The sequence below is a fragment of the Anser cygnoides genome, chromosome 1, assembly GCF_040182565.1.
Source record: "Anser cygnoides isolate HZ-2024a breed goose chromosome 1, Taihu_goose_T2T_genome, whole genome shotgun sequence".
Taxonomy (NCBI): Eukaryota; Metazoa; Chordata; class Aves; order Anseriformes; family Anatidae; genus Anser; species Anser cygnoides.
Window position 1 is genome coordinate 2575534 of NC_089873.1, and position 23980 is coordinate 2599513.

General features: G+C 43.3%; 1 protein-coding gene across 2 annotated transcripts in view; it reads left to right on the plus strand.

Moving 5' to 3' along the window:
* The first annotated feature begins 10169 nt into the window (after positions 1-10169).
* Positions 10170-23980, plus strand: part of CHCHD3 (coiled-coil-helix-coiled-coil-helix domain containing 3) — a 149739-nt gene continuing 135928 nt past the window's right edge. For both annotated transcript variants that reach the window (XM_048062484.2, XM_048062485.2), the window contains exons 1-2: positions 10170-10351; positions 12603-12678. In XM_048062484.2, the coding sequence (XP_047918441.1) occupies positions 10271-10351; positions 12603-12678 (157 nt within the window). In that variant the 5' untranslated portion in view covers positions 10170-10270. The remainder of the gene's footprint in view (positions 10352-12602; positions 12679-23980) is intronic.

Sequence of the window (23980 nt, forward strand, 5' to 3'; positions counted from 1 at the left end):
CTTGGGTCATGTATAATTAATCAATCTGCTATTTCACAGAGGACTCAGCCATTCCTGTCCGTCCTGGCAAATAACACAGCTCTCTGGATTTTGCTGTGGCTGTCTCAGTTGCAAATGCAAGCAGCCGACTGCACGCTTTCTTCCAGAAAGCAAACCAACAAACTGAACAGAATGACCCTCTGGAGAAGCTAGAGAAGTGTCTGCACAAAATTCTGGCCACTGGGGTGTATGAGCAGAAGGGCCAATATGTGTCCGCTGTGCCCTCTGCTAGACGGAGTCAAACTCAGCAATGGGCCGGACAAACTGGACTGGTAACCACTCGTATCGAACACTCTGGCCTCTGGGGGAAGGAATTATACTTGACAGGAATTGGTGTGACAGGTTGCTTTGAGGCATGTGAGGCTCAGCCAGCTTGCATTTCTGGAAGTCACACTTTCAGCATGGACTGGCTGAGGTGCTTAACACAGGCAATAACACAGTTACCGATCCCTGAATTACACTCTGGTGTTTCATAGGATAACCCCACTCAGGTCTGAGTAGGTACCTGACTTTCCAAAGCAGCACGAGAGTTTGTTCCTTGTGTTCATCTCCCACATGCCCCAAATAGGCAGATTAGTTGATGACTACAAAGCCCTAACAGTTACAGGTAGAGTTCTTTAATGCCAAGGGAAATTAGTTGATGACTATGAAGTCGTAGCAGTTACAGTTGTATATTTTTTAATGCCGAAGGAAATCATTGGATCACCTATTTTGACCTCCTGCTGTTCAGTTTCAACCACTTACCAATAACTTCTGCCTGTCTGAAGAAGACTTTGAGGTAGAAGCTCAGGCAAGAGACAGAGGATTTACCGGTTCCTTTGGGTTTGTCCCAGTGCCTTGCTGATCTGTTTTGCAAATTGAATGTCTCTTCTTTTAACACCCATCTTCTGTTACACCTTCTTCTGCTAGATTGAGAAGCTCCAATATTTTCTCTTTGTGAAACTGCTTAAAAACCACTTAATCAAATAACCCATCAGTATTCTTTTTGTCAGGTAGATCCACTGTCAAGCTTTGTTTTAAGCATTGAATTTTTTCTTGGACTCTTATCAGAGTCCCACACCTACTTCTAGAATACTTCTAATTTTGGGGGCAGAATGCCATTACTGGTGTCACTCACGTTATATGCAGAGGTAAATTCATCTCCTTACATTAGTTGCTCTACTCCTGAATTGTTTAATCTCCTGTTTAATTATTATGGCACTTCAGTAACTTAGCTGACAGCCTCTTTGAAAATTTACTACTGGAAAAGCAAACAGTGTGAATAGTATACCCTGGATGGCAAATAGAGGACTTTTCCCCATTGATTCCCCGAGACTATGTCTTGTTTAAAGCTACTATAATGAGATAAAAGAAATACAGGTACTTTTCAATTAACGAACTATGATCTCCTTGGGGGAAATTCTTCCAGAAAATTGTGTAAAGAAACAATCTGGCTGCTACTCCATTTTCTTTTTGTATACAAGAAATTAAGATCTCTTGAAGAATTAAATAATTCTTGCTACAGGCAATTTCTAGCAAAGTGATGTTGATCCTTTTTCCTCCAATGCAGCTTGGGCTATTGGATTTAACCAAAGGTTTACATTTCTCCCAAAAAATAACCATAATATTGAGGCTAGTTCATCTGGCATGAATTTCCCTGCGGAAATGACTATAGGAAGAGTTTCAATGAAGTGAATATCCAGGACTGCTAAGTGTTGCTTTTTCTTTTGCATATCAAGCCACTAATGACGACCTTCCCTCTCAGAAGAGTTCTGCACACATCCTACGCCATTTCTGTTTTTTACTTTGTGTGTGAGAATGCTATTTCAGACTACGGTGGACAATATGTTGGACGTGCTGAGCAAGCTGTAGTAAAGAAACGAAGTCCCTTTTAGTAGCAGTGGAGATGATGTCCCAACACATGATGACTTCTCCAATGTCTGCTGGAAGGACTGGGGATGGGATACAGGTCAATAGCAGGGTGGAAGTAGAAGGATGTCCCCACGGTACTAATATGTAAAGAGACAGAGCATAGTGAAACTTTCATTACAGAAGGGTGGAAGATGTTAGTATATGTACACAAGCACCCTCAATTTTTTTCTGACTTCTTTGCTACCTTGCTGGGAAGTAGTAAATGACTGTCCCATCCTGTATGACCTTTGAGTTTTTCTCTATGTGATCCCTGATGGAGATCCCAGCTCCATGACTGCACAGAAAAGTACCCTCTGTTCTCATCCTTTGTTTCTCTTCTTCTTCTCTTGTGTCTTTTTTATGCTGTCTGAATCACCATTGGGCTGAGGCTGAGTTCCTCAGCAGTGAAGGGTTTCCATGTCACTTGCGATGTAGCCTTGGAGCTCTCCAGGGAAGCAGCCTCCAGGTCCTCACGGAGCGCTTATCCCTCCAGCTTGTTGCTGCTGCTTGCAACTCTGACCACTGTGCAGGCCTGCTCCATGGCTGGTCTTCCTAGGTGCTAAGGAAGCACAAATAATATGCAAAAGTATCAGATATCAGTTTTCCTGAGAGCAATTGTACATTTTAACCAAGAGGAGTTGAGGGAGGGAAGGAGGCGTCTAATGATATGATGGAAGAAGCGTCAAATATTAACAGAGATTACTTCAAATCTCTCTTCAGGCAGAGCAGAAAGGATAGATAATGATCAAAAAACTGCTTGTGAAAATGCAGCTCCCAGCCCTTGTGACTCAGGCCCCAGAGGAGCGAGGCCAGAGCGACTATCAATGCTAAGTCCCCGAGCCCTTGATGCTCTCTGCGGGAGGCACTTCAACGTGGCCAAGATGATGCTACAGCCCAGCCAAGTTTTCTGATGAATAACTCCGTAGGGGGCAGAGGCCTGTTGAAGGTCATGAAACGATTCTACCGACATTGATGTTAAATACTAAATCCTTCTGCTTTTGTAGCGAAGCAGCTGGAACCCAGCGATGTGCTGCAGTCCCGGCCGCTCGCGTATTTACGAAGGCAAGTGCAATGAAGCTGGCGCAGCAGACCACCTCTGACAGGCAACTCCCTGTCTTCAATGATCGCCTGGATCCATGGATCTCTGTGGCATCCGATACAATCTGTCTGACCTTCTGGTATGAATTTCCTCTACAAAGCAATTCATTTTTGCAGTCCATTAGACCTTCCTGTGTATTAAAGAGACAAGTTCAGGAAAAAAACAATACGCAGGATAGAAACAAAAAGCTTTCTTCTCTGTTCTGTATTGCATCTTAATTTAGTAAAACCAGATAAAACTGAATTTTGCTTCTTTGTTTTCTATAAGCTTTCAGAAATTGAAGCGAGGTGAGGTCCTGCCCTGTGCTGTGCCAGAGTTGAAGACAGCTCTGTCCAAACACGTTTTTCCATCTTCCAAGTATTTTCGCTAGTCTGATTTTCATCCCGCAGACCCTGTCACGATGGTACTGTAGCCTGTTAAGTAAGATTTGTGCCATCAGTAGCAGAAGGCCACAGGCTTTGCACTGACCCAACACCACAGGGTCTCAGCATGGCTCTGGGCTTGCTGGGGGCTGAGCTGGGTGTCCCTGTGACACAAGCGTCCCATGGCCAAGGGACAGCAATGCTTGGAGTGCCCGGGTGGGCACTGGGCAGCTCTGCCATGGGCACTGGGGACCAGGAAGGGGGCAGAGGAGGCAGAGGGGATGAAGATAGCTCTGGGGGGGCCAAGGGTGAGGAGGAAGATCCTCGCCATGAGCATCACACTCTCCCAAGGAAGACCCCAGGGTGATGACTTGCAGCCTTCTCCCTGATTGTGCTTGAGGGAGCCTGAGCCTGTCAGCCCTGGGGTGCAGAGGGACGCAGGCAGGGTGAGCATCACACCAGAGAGAAGGCGGAGTGACCAAGAAGGGCTTTTTGTAATAACAATTCAAATTGCATTATTGATGATGAGGCTTAAAAAAAATATCAATTAGTTTGGACTACTAGACTGCTCCAATATTATCTGGTCTAGCAGCAATAAATTCTTAGCTCATCTCCTACAGGCCATAACGCAAATTTCAGTGTAACAACATCCTGAGACAGTCATTCCACAGCCAGGTGGTCAGGTTTTCCCTCCTAGGTGTCCTCGCGGCCAGCATCACGAATGCAGACTTTCTGAGGGTATTGCCACAAAGACACGAGCTGTCTGCAGGAATCGAGCCTGATTTCTTTAGGGCAGACATTTGCTTGGCGTAGTTAGGGAGGCAGTTAGACCACTTAATGTTAGGCACGTATTCCTTCTTTAGGAATACAATCGCCCTGGGTTGCCTCTGTAATTGATGCCGAGTCTTCTCGAAAGGTAGTTCAGGATTTGGGTGCCTACATTACAAAGCTCATTGGAGTTTAAGAGCAGAGGACCAGCCTCTAGAGGGAGAAGTGAGCTGTGTTCGGGCCATGACCTGTGCTTTTTGTGACCCTGCAGTGATCTGCAGGGCTTGAACACCACCACTCTTCTGGGCTGCACCGCAGACACCTCGTGCTTGGCTAGATAAGGAATTTTGTTGGCTAAAAGCAGCATAAAATGGATGAACCACTCTACAAGAGAGACCACAGGCTTTGTGCCTCTGAAATGATTTGAGAAACCTATTCGTTCCAGGTATACCGGACACTAGGAAATGTTTTCAGATGCTCGGTAAATGGGAAAGATATTTACACACCCTACAAAACTCAAAAATATAACCTAGAATAGAAATGCTTTCATGCGACTCATCTGCCCAGGCACAGAGGGAAGCTTGAATGCGCAGAGCAGCCTGAAAGCAAACCATTGCCTAAGAAACGTATTGTCAGGGTGAGCTGAGCTCCCCGTGCAATATACTCGGCTGTGCCTGAATTGCAGATGTTCCCCCATAACAAATGTTCTAATAACCAGTTCTGCAAATGATATATATATATATATGTTTTGTGAGTGTTGGATTCCCTTTAGAAGCAAATCCGTGGCGTGCTAGAGGATGAGGGAAGAAAGGGAAATATTCTTAACTTACCCCTTATGTCTGCACCTGCTCTTGTGCTTAGGTAAACTTCAGCTCCTAAGGTGGCAGAGGCCAGGGATGGATGTGGGACACCATATATAAACCTGGCACCTTTGAAAACCAAGCCTGAATTCTTGCCAATATTCAACAACAGTCTTGCACAAATGTTTTCGAGGCAGAATTGGATCCAGTGTTGCTGCGACATACTCAAGAAGAACCCTCTCAATGGTCCGCAGGAGACAGCTTCCCCTCTTCTGTTTGGGACCTCACCAATTTCTTTGGCTGTATCAGTGTTTAGCACCACGACACTTCTGCTTTTCAGCTTCATATATCAGGGTATACAGAATGCCAAATGAATACTGTTGCTCTGCCTTTGTGTTTGCGGGCCTTTTTGCAGTGCTTGGGGATTTCGGAATAATTCACATCATCATTGCTCGGAATTGATCGAATCTTGTGCTTCTTTTTATTCATTCTGTCAGTGAGGAAGGCTGAGTTCATCAGCTGAACAGGCAACCCAGATAAGACAGGTTTGGGCAAGAATTTTTATTGTTCCGAAGATTTAGTATTCAGACATTATAGACTTGAGTAAATTCTAATTGTGTTTCTAACTCTACATTTAATAAATGGACCATGGAGAAGGAAAAAAAAAAAAGACTGTGAGCAGCGGGAGGAAAAACAGGAAATGAGGCCATGAATCAAATCTGGTCTTGGAAATGACAAGTCAGGCTGGCTACTAATTCTGCTGCTCACTTGCAACTGATGTGAACCACACCAGTCAGATAAAAGTATATCCACATAAATAATCCCATATTAATATGACATAATATTAATATATTAAGCTTTGAAGCCCACGGGCAAATCTGAGGGTCCTGAACTGCATGATGTGCATTAACTAAGTCAGCTTTGCCACAGCTTCCTGTGGATAGTGCTGCAAGGAATCCAGGCTACCTCCGTGGAAGTGCGGAGATCTCTGGGGTGATTTATATGTAGTCCTAAACCAATTCACAGTGTGTAGCAGCCAATAGGGAAATAAAGAATAATAAAATATCCCAGGCACTCCAGAACTGATCTCGAGGAAGCGGTGGTGATCTGCAGATGGCACTCATAACCTGGGGCTGTCTCAGACATAACTAAACCCAGCCTCGCTCCTGCAATGAATATGGTGAGTTGAAGTCAACTTTTTGCTCAGAAAAAGAATAATAATTAATCGTTATTCATTGATTGGGTTGTTAACCTTGATGATTCAAACCATGCAGATACAATTCTCCCCGTGATATCAACTGGTAACTGCTGCCGATAGGGTGCTACTGAGCACGTGGCAAAATTCAAGCACGCGCTTGTCTTAAACTAATGAGAACAACACACTGGCTGTGAAAAGTGAAACAACGATTGAAGCATCGATTCTGAGATGAGCCACGAACCTTCAGCCTCTGCAAGGACTGAAATGGAACTGAAAGGGAATGTGTTCTGCCCTTTATATAACCAGGGCTTTTCAATGTGTTTGCAAAGCTCACTTAGAAGAATGGGATGGCTTAGCTTAATTTGCCCTGCAGCTATAACAGGTACTGAAAGCTGTGCCAATAGTATCAACGGAAGCAGGATTTGGCACACCAGGAATGCAAGGAAGATCCATTATTTACTGATGAAATCTCATCTTATGGCACAAGGCACCGTGGATTGTTGCATCCAACAGGAAAGAGTAATCTTGATTTGGAGAGCTTGCAGACTTTGCTATTACGGTCATTGCTGATAGGTGTAACCTAGGTACTATCAAAATCCTTCCATGCTGAACATTTCTAAGCAATAGATTACCATCAAGGGATAACCACGTAAAGTCATACGGTACAACATGCTCACCGTGGCAGTGACCGAGCAGGATGATCCTCGGCAGAATAAAAACTCACAGCAGGTGTGCAATGAGCCTTTATATGTCACCTCCCCTATCAAGTGTTTTCATGGCGTTTTATAAGTCTTGAGACAAGAGTCTGAAATTTAATAGCGACTTGTTCCTGGGCTCATTAGGATTTATTTGTTTGTGAATGTCTGGCAATGCTGTCCTTCACTACTCTGTGGCTTCACATTATAGCTAACACTTGAGTATCAAGTGGTACAAGAAATACCTCTACCACAAAGGAGTTATGTCCAGGCAAGGACAAATCAAGACCGAACAACAGCATTGTTTTTTAATGAAGGATCAACTGTTTATAATCTGGCCATAAAAATGTCTGGGGTGTGTGGAAAAGCACACAGCACCATAAGAAATGAATGTTTTTAACCTAATAAGACACTGCTTGTTTTTCAGATATACGATGAAATATTTGAAGTTTACCAGTTTGAGATGGATTTTTGGCTTACACAATTCATAAATGGGTTCAGATCAAACAAGAATCAGCAGCAGTTAATGGGTTTGTATTGATTGCTATATTTTTATTTGTTATTTTGCTCTTGCATTATCTTTCTTTCTTGGTAGAAATGTATTCTCTAGTAACCACTGAAGAGAACTGATACAGAAGACCAATGTTCTGCTTCTTTGGCACTGACTTACTGAATGACCTTGGGCATGCCACTTTATCATATGTACCTCAGAAAGGTTTTACTGTGACTGAAGATTAGGACGCAGGCATTTGAGGTAACACACATATCAAAAGATGCCTGACTTGGCTGCACAGAACTCCTGTAGATGGATTAACACTGCCGAGTAGTAGCATAAATTATTCTGTTCTGAGCTCTTTTTTGATGTTTTGATTATAACTGCTGCCTGCACGCATTAGTTTAAACTATTTTTTTCTATGCCACAAAACAGCTAAATCTGTATACCACACTGATAGACACTACTCTTAAAATAAGCATGTTATTTATGAGAACATATAAACCTTTTAAAGTTATACACAGAAAAACTTCTTTTTCTATTTACAAATTACTTGTGAGAGTTGCAAAATAAACGTGAGTTTATTAATCAGTTGTTAATGAACGGTTTTTGGTCTGCAAATATGTTGCATGTTTTTCTAACGTTATTTTGTAATACTTTTTTCATCCAGCAATGTCCTTGAAAGAGCTCTCAAATATGTTTGACAGTCCACCAGAAAAGCTTCTGACATATAGATAGCTCTGGCCTGCAGCAAAGTCTTTCATTTCCACCTATTACAGGGGAGCCATAAATTCTGGGGTACCTCAGTCTGGCTTTTTCTACAGTGAGTGAACCTTATAGACACATTAAAATGACCCAAAGAAATTTTGAGATGTAATTCAACCCATTTGTTCTTTAAGAATGTTCTCTCCCCCCCCCCCCCAGCCCCAATCTATACATATGGTATAGTGTTCTGTAATTCCAAGTCATACAAAACAATCAGAGAAACGCATAGTAGAAAATAGCTGTTGTTAAAGTCTTAATTCCTAAATAGAAATCTATCTGCTCAGCAAGACAAGAGCATTTTCTTAGAATTCTCCAAACAGAGGAGAGGACAAATGTATCAGAAGAGCTCAGTTCTGATTTGGAGAAGGGCACTTCCACAACAGTTATGTAGCTAACTGAATAAATACAATTTGACCCTCTAAAAACATTCCTGGTGCAGAAGGAAAAAATTGAATATCCTCAGCTTGCTGGTGCTCACACAGTGTCAAGACAGATAGATGCATGGTCCATTTATTCCCTTAAAAGTATAGAGTTACCAGGGTGTTGAATTTATAATACTGCCCCCTCACAGAAACTGGTTTAACATCTATAAAAACAGGCATAAACATTACGTCACGTACCTCAAGAGAACAGCTCATATGTCCTTGATATATTTTCAAGCAATTTTTATTATGTAGTGAAGTGGCTATCAGCCAATGCTTCAGCAAATATCTTAAGCCCCAAGGAAGGCAGATACTGCTCAAATGTCGTCTGACAGACACTTTACATCCAAATAAAAATTGCTTGAAAATATATCAAGGACATGTGAACAGCGCTGTTGATGCAACCGACCTGATGTTTACATCTATTCAGAGAAACGAAACGAGTCAGTTGACATGAGCTGCAATAATCCATTGTGAGCAGCAGTCAACACGTTGGGACGGATGTCTTGCAAGGGAGGGGAAGGGTTCAGGTCACTTCGGTACAGATAGGATAGCCTTCCTTGAGCTAAGCAGAGGAAGGATTTGGAATGGGAAAAAAAACAAAACAAAACAAAACAGTTTTCCAAATAATCTAGTTATTATTATTTGTATATTTTTGACCAGTGTCAAGAAGTCGCAGAAGAAGACGGGGTTCACTGTGCATTATATCTGGGCTAATAACAAGATGCAGTAAGTGGGTAAAATAAGTGAAGAGGCCAGACGGTATGAGAGGAAAAACAATGTATATTCATATATATCAGCTGCGTAATGGTATTTCTTGCCTCATACCTAGGGACTCAGAGGTGTCTCTGACACCACTGGGATCCAGAATGCGTTTCTTTTTCTAATGTTACCCACTAGAGAATACCTCTTTTCGGACCTCTGCCCAGCACATACCTCTGCAGCTCTGACAATTGGTAAAGGTAAGACATCGGACTCCCCCAACCTACAGAGCAGATTTTATCTGAACAGTTACATCCCGATGCAGTTTATCTTGTGGGCTGAAAAGAAAATGTATTCTGTGTTATTGACATTACTCAGCTCTTGGAAAAGAGACTACTCGACCACAGGGGCAATGTGAAGGGTAATTTTATGGCGTTATAAAGTGAAAAAGGGGCGGGGGTGCCAGCTCAGCCCCACATCCCCAGCACAGCCCTGAGGCCCCAACCCCACAGGGGCCCACTGAGGCCCCATTACAGGGGCCTGGCTTTGCGAGGACAGGAGCACAATCACGCTCCTCCACGCCCCCGGGAGAGGCTGTGAGGGGTCCAGAAGGGAGGACCGGGAGGGCCCCAGCGGCATTTCTCCACACACTCAGCCCGGCCCCATAGCTAATGGACGGCTACTCCAGCGCGGGGCTGCAGAGGACTACACTACCCAGCAGGCACTGCGCGGCCGCCCCGCCCCTCGCCGGCCGCTCTTGGCGCTAAGCATCTTGGGAATTGTAGTCTGCACCCCTCGGGAAGTTTAAACCGAAAAAGTTTCCTCACTCTTTCCGGGTACCTCGCCCGCTCTTTCCCTGGTTTCCATGGCTACCACCGCGCAGCCAATGGCGCGCAGGCTTCAAAGCGCGGAGGGCGGGGCGAGGCGAGCGGCGGGCCAACGAGGGGCCGCCTTGTTGCGGGGCCGGCTGGCAGCGGGCACGGGCAGTCTCCTTGGGGCCGTCCCCTGGGCCGCGGCCTGGTGGCAGCCGGGCGAAGATGGGCGGCGGCGGCAGCACCCGGCGGGTCACCTTCGAGGCGGATGAGAACGAGAACATCACGGTGGTGAAGGGCGTGCGGGTGAGAGCGGGGCTCCCCGGGCACGGGGACCCTCTGAGGGGCCGCTGCGACCCGGCCCGGCCCGGCCCGGCCCGGCCCGGCCCGGCCCGGCCCGGCCCTTCTCTCGTCACTGCCCCTTGGCGGTCGCTCCCCTCCCCCCCGCCCCGTTAATTAGGGGTTTTGTCACTTAGGGCGCTCAGGGGAACGGCTCTGCTTCCCCCGCCGGGCAGTGAGAGGCCTGCCCTGGCTGGCTGGCTGCTCTGGCCCCTCTCTGGTTTCCTGCAGGCAAGGAGTGTGAGGGTGGTGGGAGGGCTGGAGGAGCTGCTTGGAGTCCTACAGTCGTTAAGGTTGGAAAAGGCCTCCAAGATCATCTGATCCAACCATCCCCCTACCACCAGTGTCACCCACTAAATCGTGTCCCCAAGCACCACGTCCAACCTTTCCTTGAACACCCCCAGGGACGGTGACTCCACCACCTCCCTGGGCAACCCATCCCAATGCCTGACTGCTCTTTCTGAGCAGAAATGTCTCCTCATTTCTTCCCCTGGCACAACTTGAGGCCATCCTCTCTAGTCCTATCACTGGTTACCTGTGAGAAGAGGCTGACCCCCAGCTCCCCACACCTTCCTTTCAGGTAGTTGTAGAGAGCAGTGAGGTCTCCCCTGAGCCTCCTCTTCTCCAGACCAAACCCCCCCAGTTCCCTCAGCCGCACCTCATAGAACTTGCTTTCATCTCCCCTGGTCTCTGTGTCTCGCAGCTCCTCCTGTCCCCTTGTTCTCTTACACACAGCGTATTCTATGGCGTCCCTGCTTATGGCAGCGGGTTGGAACTAGATGATCTTTGAGGTCCCTTCCATCCCAAGCCAATCTATGATTGTGCACCTACAGAAGCATTCCTGTTCTGTCCCTACATAGGGCACGCTGTTACCAGTAACGTACCAGAAAGCTCCTGACACCGCACCACAAAACCTTGTGGCATAGAAATTTATCAGTGCCACGGCGCAGTTCCCAGCAGGAAAGATAAGCAGCTGCCCTTTATTGCTGCTCACGGGGAGAAGCGGTGAACAGCAGAGGACGGCAGTAACTCCTGCTTTTTTCAGCATGCTGATGTTTCCCTGTTCTGGTCATCAAAGGGTCTTGGGCAAATAGGTGACAGTAACATAGTGTGCACAGCAGAGAGCATCCTCTTTGACACATTGTGTTCTGTGATTCCTGCACAATATTTGTTACTTTATTGCTGGCTCCAGTTGACTGAATACTAGGAAGTGCTATTGAGATTTCTGTAAGGTATCCTAGCTCTTGAAATAGTGGGAGTGTAACCTGAATGATGTCACAGGTCCTAGGAAGATTTAGCTTCATTAAATAACTGATGTTAATCAGTAGGGCATCTGTAAATGGGTCCGTTTACATAAATAAGGCTGTGTCGTGTGAAGTTCAGAGTTTTAGGATGGAGGTAAGAAACCTTACGCTGGAGGAATTTTACACTAGAAGTCGTATGTTAGCCCGCAAATGTTAGCAAAATTTTTCTAACGCACATTTCTACCAGCGAGAGATGTCATGTTTTAGTAAAGAATTCTCTAATGAAAATTAATTTTCATGGGCAGTGAAAGGCATATTTTTGTAGAGTTGATGTTCGAAGAAACCAAAAGGAGGTTCCAAGTTGGAAAACAAGAAGTCTCGTGTTATTCTTTTAACTTCTCTTATTTTTTATTGTGGGCAACGGTAGATCTGATACGGGCATGACTCGAATTCCCAGTTAGAGTCCCCGTAATCAGTGCCAGGGCTTTAGGGTGTGCGTGTGTCAGCGTTAGGACAAGCTTAGTGGATGACCTCCGTGCTGTGACCTGTATTGGGATGAAGCTCCTCTGCAACTGCACAGCGTGCTGGTCCTCTGGTACCCAGATAACAGAGAAGGGCAAAAAAGCTGATTTCTTACAAGCAGCGTGTCAAGGGGCTGTTGTTTCCTTTACCGTTCCCTGTATCCTCTGTTTGGTCATAGCAGTTTCTTGTGGTACGAGAGCCAAAATGACCTTGTTCAGTCTCATTCTTTGCTCTCGGAGTTAAGTGCTGACCCCATGAAGAAGAGGAAGGATGGTTGAAGTAGTTTATTGCGTGCTGCTGATAACATTTTAGCTGCTGGCATATCTCATTTTGTGGCTTTATGCTCTCTTTTATTTTTAAGTTTTACTTCATTTTTGTTGGGGGAGAGGGGTAACGGAGATGAAGGAAAGGTGCGGTCTGACTCAGTTTGGGCTGGGGGTTGTATTTTTCAGCTCTCCGACAGTGTCATTGATCGTATGAAGGAACCTTCTTCACCCAGTGGAAGACAGCAGCGATCATCCAGTGCAGGTATGCCTGTATTTTCTGTGTTTTGGCGAGGGGAAGGAAAGTTAATTTACCTTTCAGAGCGTTGTGACAAACCCGTCGCCATTTCACTGAGAGGATTTTTTTAACGTTAACTTTTGCTGGTCTCTTTGAAGTAGGAAGCAGTTTCAGACGAGTTATATTACTCTTCCTTTTCTTCTGACAATAATACGTGCAACACAACTGCTTATTAGATTCTGTTTTTTAAGTTATCATCTCTAACTTATTATCTAAAGGCCTTTCTTTTCTAAAATTAGAAAAAAACAAATATGGAAGTAACACGTTGAGTCCTGAAGTGAAAATTCTCGCGTATTTAATCAACGCTGAAGTTTAGCACAGTAAGCTCCAGCTGAAATATGGTTAACCCGAAGATAAAAGAATGATGTGTTATTTTTATATATTTTTTATATTTATTTTTTTAATATTTTATATATTTCCCCATTATGGAGTAGTGGAAACAAGTTGCGTGCAGTTTACACAGCTTGCCGGCTGTGTAAAATGATGGCTTTCTTGCCTCTTTGTGCTTTCGTTCTTGAGGTCCGTTCGAATGCATCGAGTGGGCTCCGTGCCAGGCAGGCGCTGGTCTAATTTAAAACAGTTCAGCAGAGTGAACGTGACGCAGCTACCGAAGGAGTGAAAACGAATGGCAGGGCTTGGAGCTCGTGATTTACGGCTGTTGACTGGGTGAAACCTGTAAGGTTCGAGGAAGGCTTCTTTTCCTATTGGTGCTTCACGGTAACGATATTCCCAAGGGGCCTTCTGCATTGCTATTTAAAACAAACAAACAAAAAAACGCTAAAATCCAGCCTCCTGATGACAACTGGGGCAGCAGTGGGCCTCGTAGCAGGACCTGAACGAGCAGAACATCATTTTTTCATCTGAAGCATAGAAGGGTGGTTTCCTGCCGCATGGCTGAAGAAGTTTATAGTGCAGGTGGCTGTGTCTGTGCTGGGTTCCCTGTGCAGTCCGTGGGAAGAAAAAGATGTTCTGGGGGGACGATTCGTGTGGCTTACCTGGGAATTGTACTTGAGGATGTGACAAATTGGGCTCCAGGAGAGCCAGGGCAAAGAGTGCAGATGCGAGTGTCTAAGGGGGCCAGGTGAATCCACCCCAGAATGTTTCACAAATATTCCAGCTCCCAAGTGCTGCAGCTTTAGAGGTTTGGCTTTCCCCTTTATGAAAGGGAAGACTGTGACACAGCGAAGACAAGGAAAATACCCGTGCTAAAATGGAGTTAAACTGGCTTGTAAACTTAGTTTGCCCGATAAAACTGCCTAGAATTTGGTGCTTGCTTAAGTAAAATTTAGAAATAGTAGGGCTGGCACACAAACTGCCAGATTGTCCACCTTTGCTTGTTGTTTAAATAGTGTCCGTCTGACAAGGTAACGTGTGTTTTGGTGTGGTGAAGAAATTACTCTAGGTAAAAGAAATTATTCTAGGTACAGAATTTAAATTATTCTAGGTAAAGGATTTCTATGAAACAGTACTTGTGCGTTCTATCAGCTTTTATTGTGGTGCTCATTGCTTTTTCATCCTTAAACCTGGGTTCTGGCAATAACCTTGTGAACATCGACTGGGATTTTGGGGATGTGGGCACCGGAGATGAAGGCTGTGATATCTCAAATTCTTTACTAATTCACAGTTTGCACATATGGGCCTAATGAATCGCTTGACTCTTAGCAAGCTCGGGAAAGGTTACACGTATTTTTGCTCTGAGAACTAGTAATTTAGGTGAAGTGCTTGTGTTTACGCAGGGTAATCAGGGTCATACGCCCGTTGCTCAATGATTTGTATTTAAGAAGATTAAATTATACCTAAGTACATGCTGCTGCTGCCATCCAGTTCTCTGCCGGATGTTTTTTGATGAAGAGTTGCAAACCAGTGAATTTCTGTGCCGTGAGAGCAGCCAACCTGCTTGTTTATTTTGTAGCTACATCTTAGCTCGTCAGGAGTCTGAATTTGGCTGATAAGGTGGCGTTGCAGGAGCGGCACTCGCGTCAAAGCTAGCGCTCTGATGACTTAACGTTCAACTTCTCTGCTGATGGCTGTGGGGGAGACTCGTTCTGCTGTGATGCAGGTGTGCTTGGTAGTGTGTTTTTTTCATTAAGCCTCTTGCACTGATAATAAGAGACTTGTTTCCAGGTGGCTCCTCCCCTCCCGCATGTGAATCTGGGGACGGTGAGTGGTTTTTGGGACAGAGTGGATCTCTCACTGCTTCTGAAGAGAGTTTTCTGAGGGTGGTGGTGTTTGGAGGCTGGTTCTGGCTTCTGGACCACCAGTTGGCCAACTTCAGAACTTGACAGTTTGTCAGCCTGCGTTTATATCTTTGTACGTTCTAGACAAATAACGCTTGTCTACATAAAAAAAAAAAAAGTCTAGAGGGAGAAATGTTAAAGCTATTAAAAACAATCCTTTCCTTAAGTCTTTGATAGCTTTTGTTTGAGGAATAATGGATTAGATTACACGTGAAAGTGTGTGTCTTGTTGCTTGCTGATACGTGATGTATTTATTGACTTCAGTTTGGGGTGGGAAAATGAAATTACATACACATTTAGAACGAAATCTGGCATCTAAATACTGCATCTTAAAACATCCTAGCTTGCTTGGATCATTTTATGACTTTTGAGTAATATTAAACGCACTAAAATATTTAACAAGTGTAAAATCTTTAAAGCATGTCTGCAATTCGTAAAGCAATATTGATGAAAAGTAATTTGGTCAGATGAGAGCTTTTTTTTTTTTTTTTTTTTGAGGGTATATTATACCTAAAGCTTCAGTTGTAGCAGACAAAGGGAATGGTTTAATTCATTTTAGCTTAGTGCATGTCAGGAAGGCTAATAGTCTGTCGTGGAGGCGGGGGGGAGAACAAATACTTAAGTTATCAGGTTTCTGCATCTCAGCCAGACATTCTTTTTTCCTTTGCAGAAGCAGATTACACTGGGGATACAGAGGATTTTTTTTTTAAACTGTGTTATTTATTATTGTTACTGTACTGTCCTCAAGGAAACAAATCAGTAGAGGACGTGTGTCACCCACTCCTACATGAGACCTAATAGCAGCATCCCCGTAACAGCGAGGGGCTTACTGAGAAGCTGGCAACAGGCACCTGGTGGTGCATTGTGTGAAGATGAGACAGTGGACACGAAAGCAGGAGAGATTCAAGCTGGAAACGAGGAATAACCGTGTCATGATGAGATGAGTAAAGCGTTGCTAGATGTTAGTGAGCTGGAAGCACCAGCGCAGTGTGCTCTGTCCATCCCTGGAGGTCTTCGAAGTGCAAGTTGATAAACCTCTGAGCAGCCTGCTCTGATCTCTAGGCTGACCCTGCTTTGAGCAGAGCATTTGGCAAAATCACCTCCTGAGCCCTCTTCCAACCCGAATGACTCTGCAGTCCTAAGATTTGGAGATAGCAAACTTATTTTCTCACCCTAAATGCAACCAAGCATTTTATTCTTTAAAATGCAAGTGGGGGCCATTATGATCACCTGGGCAATGTGCAGCCCAGGGGATCGTATCTGAGGACTTTTTTACTTGGACCATTGCCCTTCTTCTTTGTCCAGCTTTTAGGAGTATTTTTTTCCTCACTGTTTGAAGAATTACAGCACGTATATATTCTCATTACTCCTACTGCTGGTACTAGTACTTCTGGAGAGTCAGATGCTGCATGAATAAAACTAGAACTGGAGTACCTCGTGATAAATGTTGTGGGAGGCTCTGCTTTATTTCTTGTGACTTTGAATTGATTTGGATTTGCACTTCTTATGAGTATCTGGAAGTTTACAGGGTTTTGCTAAATTTATGCTAGTTAAGCAAGAATCCTCTGCAATAAATCCTGTTAGATCTGTGCCCTTTAATGTATTATTTTCATCCACTTTTTTGTTGCAACAACACTTTTTCTCTATATAAATTGAAAGATGAAGTAAAGTGACATTTCTGTGACGCTATTTTGTAAAATTCCTCTTATTTTTAGAAAAGGAAAAACAAACAAACAAGAAAACAATAACAAAGCTTTAGCAAGACATTTTTGTGCCTGGGCTGATTCCCTGTTTTTTGTCTTGCTGTGAGACACCTCTACATCTCAGGCTGTTCCTTTTAGCCAGTAACATGAATTTGCAACCTTTCCTCCTGCAGCAGCAACCAGGAGAGCACGGTCTCTCTGATAATGTTTATTTTCCCTTGTTCTAGGTACAGATCTGGGTACTGTTTAGTAGAAGTTCTTAAGCTTAACTGGCACTGGAAGCCTCTGTGAAGTCAACCAAGTAGGAATCCCCAGCCAACAAACTGAGCTGGTCTGTGGACAGCTGGTGGCCTGGAAGGCCCTGATTTGGATCTCCTAAAAACTGCTGTGTTTGTAGGTTTGGTTTGGTTTCTTACTTCTACAAAAGAAGTTTTTTGAAGTGATTTAGAGAGGTTTGGGAGGAATACTTAAGACTTGGCTTTCAGTCTGAAAATCCTGGAAGCCTCTAAACTTCCCATCGTGGCAAGATAATATTGCAAACAACATTCAGCAGTTTTATTAAGGTACATCCTGCTGCCCTTGGTGAGGTAAGTGGCTATATGGTGTAAAATATTGACACATAGAGGGAGGGTAGCTTCATCAAAACATCTTTGCTTTTGATACCCAGGCTATAGTTTGCTCAGGGCATGTGTTTTTTGATGCATGATCTAAATCTGAACAAGCTGTCTTGGGTATTCTTACACGTGGTGCTGCAGCACTCACTTCTGCTCTCATGTGGCTTGCTATATTGCCACTTAGTTGTCACCGAGTTTCTCAGAGATAACTTTATTTTCGGTGATGTATATTGATATTCTTTGGGTTAAAGGTTCACTATTGATGGAAGTATTTTATTATCAAAAGGTGAAACGTCTTGTAACTCACTCGACTGCTAAAGATGCCTAACTTTTAGTGCTGTCACTCTAACAGCAAATCTTTACTCGAGCCTGACATTCATGTCACTGGATTGCAGGAGTATAGGGAATCTGGAATTATGCATGGGAGATGAAGTAAGTTTTGCATAAATTAAAGTTCTCACTGTCTGTGTGACGTGCAAGGTGCGCTGTGAATGCTTTCAGGTGGCTGGGTACGTCCTCATAAAATTGGACTAAAATTAGAAGGAAAAACTAGCAACTAATGCAGCTGGCACTTCTGGTTTCCTTTTTGCCAATGGAAATTGGACAGGAGAGCTGTGGGAGGGCTTAGCTCACTCTGCATCCTGAAAGTACAGTATGAACCTCATCAGAAAGGTGGCACGTAACTGGGGGAGGGTTGGGTGGGTGTGGCAGGGTGTTAGAGAATAGGGGAAAAGTCCTAATGTAGTTGTTTAAAAGACTTGGGTTGTTGAATGCAGAAAAGTTACACAACTGTATACCTGGAGCCTTACAAATGCTGGTCTTGGTAACAGAATTTTTTAAGGTGGGAATGCAAAAACCTGTCTGTGCTCAAAGTACTCCTGTGTCCTATACTCCCTGTGCTTGTCCAATTCAAACATGCTTTGATTCTTCACTGAAATACCATCTTTGAGATTTCATCGTGGCTGTGCCTTTGGGCTGCCCGCTGTAATTGCGTTGTGCGTGCTGATAAACCCGGGGAGCAGCAGACTTCGCAAGTGCCCAAAGGTAGAGCAAGAACTAACAGCAGAAGTTGTTGGAACTTCGCAAGCAAATTTCAGATATTTGAAGGTATGTTCTTACAGCTAACCTCATCTAATGGTCTCATGTCTGATCACGTCTCATCCTGTAATTAAGGTGGTGTCAAGGGGATCTAATCCATCAGGAAACGCCTACAAGAAGAGTTTTGTGCCGGTTTAGCTCCCTGAATTGAACCTCGTGTGCTCCGAGAAGTGTCTGCGGGAGGAGCAGGAGCACATGAAGGACCACCAGCGTCACTCTTCCTTCTTGGTGACAGCTGGCTTTTGGAACAGCTTTGCAGATCTTGTCAAACTTGGGTTTCTTTCCTAAGTCAGCTGCTTAAGCAACTTCAGCATTTGTGGCTTAAGTGCAAGTGGGAGGAAACAAGCGTGAGCACACCTCTGGGAAATACACTGTCAGTTTAGGGAAAAGCAGGACAGAGGTGATTTGTAGCACAGGTTAGGATATGGGAATATTATGTAGAAATTCTTCAAATGTCATTATTGAGTGGCACAGACATTATAATCGCTATATTCAGTGCAACAGTCCTTATATTTTCAGGTATTAACTTTGATGGTGTTATCTCAGAAGTACGCTTAGTCCATTGCATGATAGTGCAAAAAATGGTTTGGATTATGTTTCAATGAAAAGCAACACAAATTGTTTTATTGAAAAGAAAAATCTTCAAGTTTTCATAGACTAGATTTGTATTTTTTTTCCCTAAAACTGAAATAATACTGTTCAAGGGAAGATTCATTTTTTTTAAATTAAAAAACAACCTTTACTGGTAAATTAATAATAACAATTTAAAAGCAACCAAACAAAACCCAAGTAAGCCCCTAAAAAAACTTACTCATCTCTCAGTATTGAAGTAGACTGCATGAAATGTGTGCACTTAAATGTGCCCCGAGAAATGGCATTTGTGTTAGCATTAGCCCAGAGTTTGTCACGGTGCAGATTTGGATTAAGTTTGTGCTTGCAGTAGAAGGACGGGCCAAATGGAGATGTCTCTCTGCATCTCTTTCTCTCCCTGTTTCTTTGTTTCTCTCACTGTAATGTAACAATCATGTTTAAGTTTGTATGGAAAAAGTGGTCCATGTGTGGGAGGCATTTATGGCTGGAATTGAAGTAATTGATTCCCAGCCCGCCTTTCTCCTTCTGTTCCTGCTATTGCTTTATTTGTTGTTGCTCAGAGTTGTAAAGGGAGCTAAAGAAACGAATTCTGAAGCTTTCAGGGGTTCTGCAAATGGAAGAATTGAATTTTTGAGAGCTGGTGGAATTGAGTTTTTTTTTTCCTTCTTGTCTCCTGCATGCAGGTTGGAGTGAGAAAGCAAATATATCCCATGGATATTGTCACGTTTCAGGTGGACATCTGATTGATGTAATTAGGGGATCTCATTTTAAAACCGATAGAGAACTTTTGACATTCCACATGAAATTTAAGGAAAGAGCAGTCTCTCAAATCCTGTCCCACTTGGAAGCATAATTAACTAGGTCTTAGGCTGAGCTAGATTCATTCGATGATAGCGAGCTTCTTTTACAGTTTTTCCTTTCACAAGTGGTTTTGTGTGTGTGCATCTCTTGGCGGATAGGCAGAATTTAGCTTTCAGTGGCACTCATTTAGAAGTGTCATTTTTGTTTCCATATATTCTTTGAAACAGGTAATTCTTATGTACTGCATACTGTGTGCTTTTCTGGTCTCAAGTGGATTTGTCAAAATTAAATTTCATGCTATTCTGCTTTAGGCTGCATGTGCTCTATTAGGGTTTACTGAGTGCAGATGTTTGCTCTAAAAATCTTTGAGTAGTTGCGCGGTGCACACATAAAGCAATTTTTGTCATAGCTAGTATAACAAGCAAAGCCAAAGAATTTGCTTAGAAATGGCTTCTAAGTTAGAACTGCCTGCTTTTTGATGTGGAAGCACAAGATTTGTGCATGCTAAAATACAGTCTTCTAGGAGGTGGGGGAAAATCAGGCTTAAAGACAACTATTAGTTGTGGCGTGGGATTCTTGTATTAATTTCTAGTACGGCAACAAGCTGAATTAAGAAAGCCAGTGAAATTGTTCCTGAAAATATAGGGAAAAAAAATAACCTGGGAAAAAGAGATTGTAGGCATTTCATGGAGCTCTTTGCCAAATGCATGTAATAATGAATTTTAAGGACTAAATGCTTTTGCATTTATGCATGGAGTTGTTGCCATCGCCTTTTACTAGCGCTGAGCACTGAATGATTTTATAGTTAAATCCTGGCAAAGTTTTAGGCCTCTGAGCATAGACGGTCGGAGCTCAGCCTTGGGATAAGCTTATGGAAAATGCAGCCAGAATCCATCGTATGGTTACAGGGCAGATTTGGGAAGAGGCAGAAATCACAGTTCATGTATGCTGAAGTTCTTGGTTCATACTGAGAGTTAAACGTGCTGGAGATTGCCGGCAGTGGATGTTCTCTGTACAATTGGATATTTCCTGTGAGATTTCAGCCTTTGACTTCTCTACTCTGTGCTGTGTCTAGGCACCGGAACAAAACCCAGCTCTTTCTCCTTTGTCCTTCGGAGACCTTCCTGGGATTATAGGTTGAAAAGTCGAGATAGCTGACTGAGATAAAGGGGTATGTAATTTAAAGGACGGTTAGAGTGAAAGTCATTTGAAGCAGCTTGAATAGTTCTGCTGTCTTAAAGAATACAATCAAAAATATTGATGGTTTTAATGAAGTAAAGCTGATAAGTAAATGGGAATTGTTTGCCTGTACCAGTATTTGTCTTGATAGCACTGTGCGAGGGAATTGTCATCCTGCCATAGAACATCCTCTCCAGTTTGAGAGTAAAATGTGTTCTTATCCAAGTTCTCTCTCCACTGACTACAGCTGTCGCTAAAATGAAATGAGTGGGGACTGTTACGAGGGAAGAACATCTCCAATAGTTCTAAACCAAGCCTCCAGTGAACTGGTAAGAGGCCATTTCCAATCACACGAAGTGGGAGGGGGTTCTGAGTGCATTTTTTTTTTCTTAGCATTACTTAAAAACACCGCTTGTTAGGTGTAACGTTACTCGGAGGTCTTGTTACCCTGCTGAAGTAATAAAACTTCGTGGGTTTAATAGATCATGCTACTTCGCTTTCCATCATGCTTTATATACAGGTTAGGGAATCTTCAGTGTGATATTAAAGAATGCTTTAGAGGCATGGTTTATCACATTAAGATGAAAAGAAAAGCTTTGTTTTATTCCTTCATCTTCAGGCTGCAACCGAGTGTTACTAAACCTCTTCATCACTTGTCAGATCAGACAGGTTAAGTATATTGTAAAGTGCTGCTTCTTGAAAGGTTTCTACCGCTTGTTTTTTTAGTTAAACAGGAGGTAACCACTCAGTCTTTTTTCTTTATGTTCCCTCCTACCTCGGGGAACCATTATGCACTTCCAGCTCCTGCTACGATTTTATTTTTTCCTGAGACTTTTGTGTTTTTGCATGCGTACCAAATTTCTCCATTTTAAATGATCTCATGTGCAGATCTACCAGTAAAGTTTGAGGAACACCAGCCTGGAAATCGCAGCTTTCAGGTATTACTACCTGTTGTTTGAAGCCTAAATTTAAAACCAGAGGCAGGACATTCTTCTCTTCGCCCTCGAGGTTTGTTGTGTGTCTGTTGCAACATCTGCGTATTTGTTGTAACACCTGACAGTGCTTCCTGAAGCCAGTTTATTGGATTCTCAATTTTAGCTTCATAACAACGTTTAATTTCCCCTACTGTTAATCATCTAAAAAATAAGCATCTAGTCTAAGCTAGTCATTTAAACTAGGGGTGAGATATTGTGTTTCATCCAAGATAATTGGCTTTTTCTTCCTATTTTTCTTTCTGGTGAGAAGGGAACGGCTTAACTGAAGGGAAAGGACTCGCTTATCCCTGATGTTACCAAGTGGCATTGCTCAACAGGCAGAGATAGGACTGGATATTCTGAAATTTAAGCAGAAAAAGTAATATCTGCAGGAATCATTAGAATTATAAAGGCAGTGATTATTGTGTAAGAGTGGCTTAAGTGTGTAAGAATGGCTAAGTGTGTAACAATGCTAATCAGAAACTTAAGGAAACTGATTTTTGAAGAAGCAGCACTGGATGTTGCCATCGTGTCTCGTGGTCAGTTAAGTTTCGACTGAGGACCAACCTGGTTTTATGCCAGGCTGCTGGAAAGGGGGCTGAACACTGGCTCCTTTTAATCTGCACTGGCATTTGCAGAGGAGGGGAGAGAGCGATTTACTTGAAGAAAAAGTGAGCCTCTTGTTCCTGGATTAATGGGAAGCATCTGCTGACCAGCTCCTCTTTGTCCGTAGGTTTTTCGTTTCTGACCTTTCGCCTGGCAGAACAGCCTTTTACTTATTTTTACTCCCCTCCAACTTTTATTAAATTCCTGCCCTGTCTTTCTGTGATCTGAGGAGCAACTAGCCCATGAGTTTGCTCTTTCATGCTGGGCTAACCAGTGCTTGGTGACCAATAAAGGCAGCTCCATCTAGAATGGGACCCCATCTGCTTTTTTTTTTTTTTGGCACTGCTGCTGTTCACTGCACCCTTCTGTAGGGTCTTGGTTTTTCTTCCAGCTAACAACTTCCTCCATTAAAAAGCTATCAGCGGTGGAGGCGGTACATCAATTTAGAGACCAGTCATTTAGAAAAGTTTTTTCTTGTTGCTGTATCTCATTAACACTGACATTTTTCATAATGAGTAGATTATGACTGCAAGAGTTTTACACATTTCAGCATTTTTTCCTTTGCGATCGTTTCTGAATAATGAAAATAGTTATAAATGTCATGGCTTTGTCTTTAATTTTCATTTCGTATTAGAAGCGGTGATGTGGTGCAAAATATTGGGTTGAGAATACCTCAGCTCCCACATCTCAGAATTAACAATACCGTAGCTGTCTGACGGTTAAATATAAAGCCAGGTTTGCTGAAGCTGGAGGAAGACACACTACAGTGCTTTGGAGGAAAGTGGAAGGGAACTGAACAGAAACAAATCCTTGCGCCTGTGCACAACCTGGGCGTCCTCCATACCTTTGCAGTGCGTATACGTGAAACATCAGCTATTTCTAATCTGGCTTCTCGTGCCCTCTCATTGATATTACATGAAATAAGTGTTCTGTCACTTTTTTGTTATTAAAACTTGTGTTTCAGACTATTCTTCAGACTAAACATGCTGCCATGTGAGATGTAGGAAGCTGGAAACGTTACCCTTGAGACCTAAGAAGGTAGACGCTTGGTACTTCTACGCTTCCTTTCGTGAGTCAGTGATTCTGATCTGTAGGACCTGGTTACAAATGCTGATTAAAGGTCCTCGTGCTTCGGATTTGGATTTGGATTCTTTCTAAATCCTAGTGATCTTCGTCAGATTCTAGCCTCCTCGTTCTAGTGACGAGACCGAGTGCTGTAGTTTGCATCTGAGCTGAATAAACAAATTCTGGAATTACTGTTTTCTTTACTCTGATACAAAACATCCTTGTATCAGCCTGGTGTAACTTGAATGAATCAACTGGAGATTAGGTTTGAGAGCGCCACAACAGCTGTTAAAGATCCACTTATTTATCACTGCAGGCTTCTCTTTGTACCTAATTTTAAGTGAAGTGATTGCTTTCAGACTTCGTGCACAGTTTCAGCGCCCAAGTCATTGATAAATAAA